Source organism: Sinocyclocheilus anshuiensis, unplaced genomic scaffold, assembly GCF_001515605.1.
Source record: "Sinocyclocheilus anshuiensis isolate Anshui unplaced genomic scaffold, SAMN03320099.WGS_v1.1 scaffold1406, whole genome shotgun sequence".
Taxonomy (NCBI): Eukaryota; Metazoa; Chordata; class Actinopteri; order Cypriniformes; family Cyprinidae; genus Sinocyclocheilus; species Sinocyclocheilus anshuiensis.
The window spans coordinates 490,519-492,126 of NW_015557146.1; the positions used below are offsets into that span (position 1 = coordinate 490,519).

The window sequence follows — 1,608 nt, forward strand, 5'->3', positions numbered from 1 at the left end:
ATATATATATATATATATATATATATGTATAAATGGATAGAGATTTAAATTATATATTTAAATGAATACACAAATCTAAGCATTCTGTCCGCATCAGCAAAATTAAAAATTAATTATTTTAAGTAATATTTATTTTACATAAATATAATGTTTTGTGGACTTAATATTTATGTATGTATCTAAACTTAATTATCAAATAATATACATATAAATAAGATATATTTAGATACATGTAATACATATTTAAATATACAAAAACCTATAATTAAATAAATAAGCATTTTGTCTACATCAGAAGAAATGCAGAAATTTGTCAAGCATCATGAAATACACAGGACACAAGCCTTTAAGCTGAATTATTCATAAACAGTCTTGGGTCTTACTGAAGTGTCGGTGTAACCCTCCTGAATGAGGATGTTCCTGGCGCAGTTGTTGATGTGTTTGAAGCGGTCGGGGCCCAGCAGGATCCCGCCGTACCACCGAGAGACCACCACCAGCACGTTACGCACGTCCAGGATCTGCGCAGAAGCCAAAGAAAACACATTTCAACATTTCTGAGGCAAACTCTGACTGCCGTTTGCCGCAGGATTATAATGTTGACGGCGTGCTGCTCACACAACCCCTCCAATACAGCGCCACATTTCTCATCTAGATGTAAACCAACAGTCTGAAACATCAGATGAGAGTCAATCCTGGCTTTAGCTAGGAGAGCTGTTGCATGTAAGCAAATACACAACTTCTTAATGCAAAACATGTGCTTTTTATGAATTCATTTAAACAGTAAAACATTCGATGACGCGCCACTGATTCACAAACGTTTCCGCACAGCCCGTCAGACCCCGTTTGGGAAAGGAGTCGCTTCAAAGGCGCAGAAGAGACTAAATATGCTCGTTGTGAAGAATGACAGCTCTCAAGTGTCTTTACAGTGCTGGCTTGTTGTGTTTTTTCCCGCAGCGCGGCGGGGAGGGAAATCTCAGCCATCTGCACACGCCACCTCTATTAATAGGCGTTTCTCTTTCAAAACATGCCGTCAGATTCGCAAAACAGGAAATAGTGGTACAAACTCCAATCGGCTAAATGAGCTCGTGTGCACGGCTGTTAGTGTTCACTGGTGTATTTTCATTAGATGCACCAAGAAAGAGGTCAACAAACGGGCCATATTCTAGATTTTTTATAGCATTTTTTTTAGGGATGCACCGATACCGATACCCGATACTGAGCTCCTGTACTCGTACTCGTTAAAATGCCCCGATACCAAATGCCGATACCACACAGCATGTGATCAGCGCCATATTCAGACAAAGAAACACCCACAACAGAACAACAGACAGCAGAATGGAGTTAAGGATGTCTACTACGAAGTATATGTATGCAATGAATATAATGTTAAACATTCAATATTAACGTCTGTATAGCTGATGTGCGCGAGCTGATAAACAAAGCACGCTGAGTGGATTGAGTGCGCGGCGGCGGCGCAGATGCGCGAGCTTGTCGAGTGAATATATCTTTCTCACAGACATCACTGAAAGTTTGTAGTTCGGGCGGATATGTCAAAAACAAGTAAGTAAAACAATGCACAAGTTACTTAACGGTAGAGAGAGAGAGAGA

At 39.9% G+C, this 1,608-nt stretch overlaps 1 protein-coding gene across 3 annotated transcripts in view; it reads right to left on the bottom strand.

Moving 5' to 3' along the window:
* Positions 1–1,608, bottom strand: part of impact (impact RWD domain protein) — a 30,423-nt gene that overhangs the window by 5,152 nt on the left and 23,663 nt on the right. For 2 of the 3 annotated variants that reach the window (XM_016473217.1, XM_016473216.1), the window contains one exon: positions 384–518. The exons of the other annotated variant lie outside the window; for it this stretch is intronic. In XM_016473217.1, the coding sequence (XP_016328703.1) occupies positions 384–518 (135 nt within the window). The remainder of the gene's footprint in view (positions 1–383; positions 519–1,608) is intronic. 3 annotated transcript variants of the gene reach the window in all.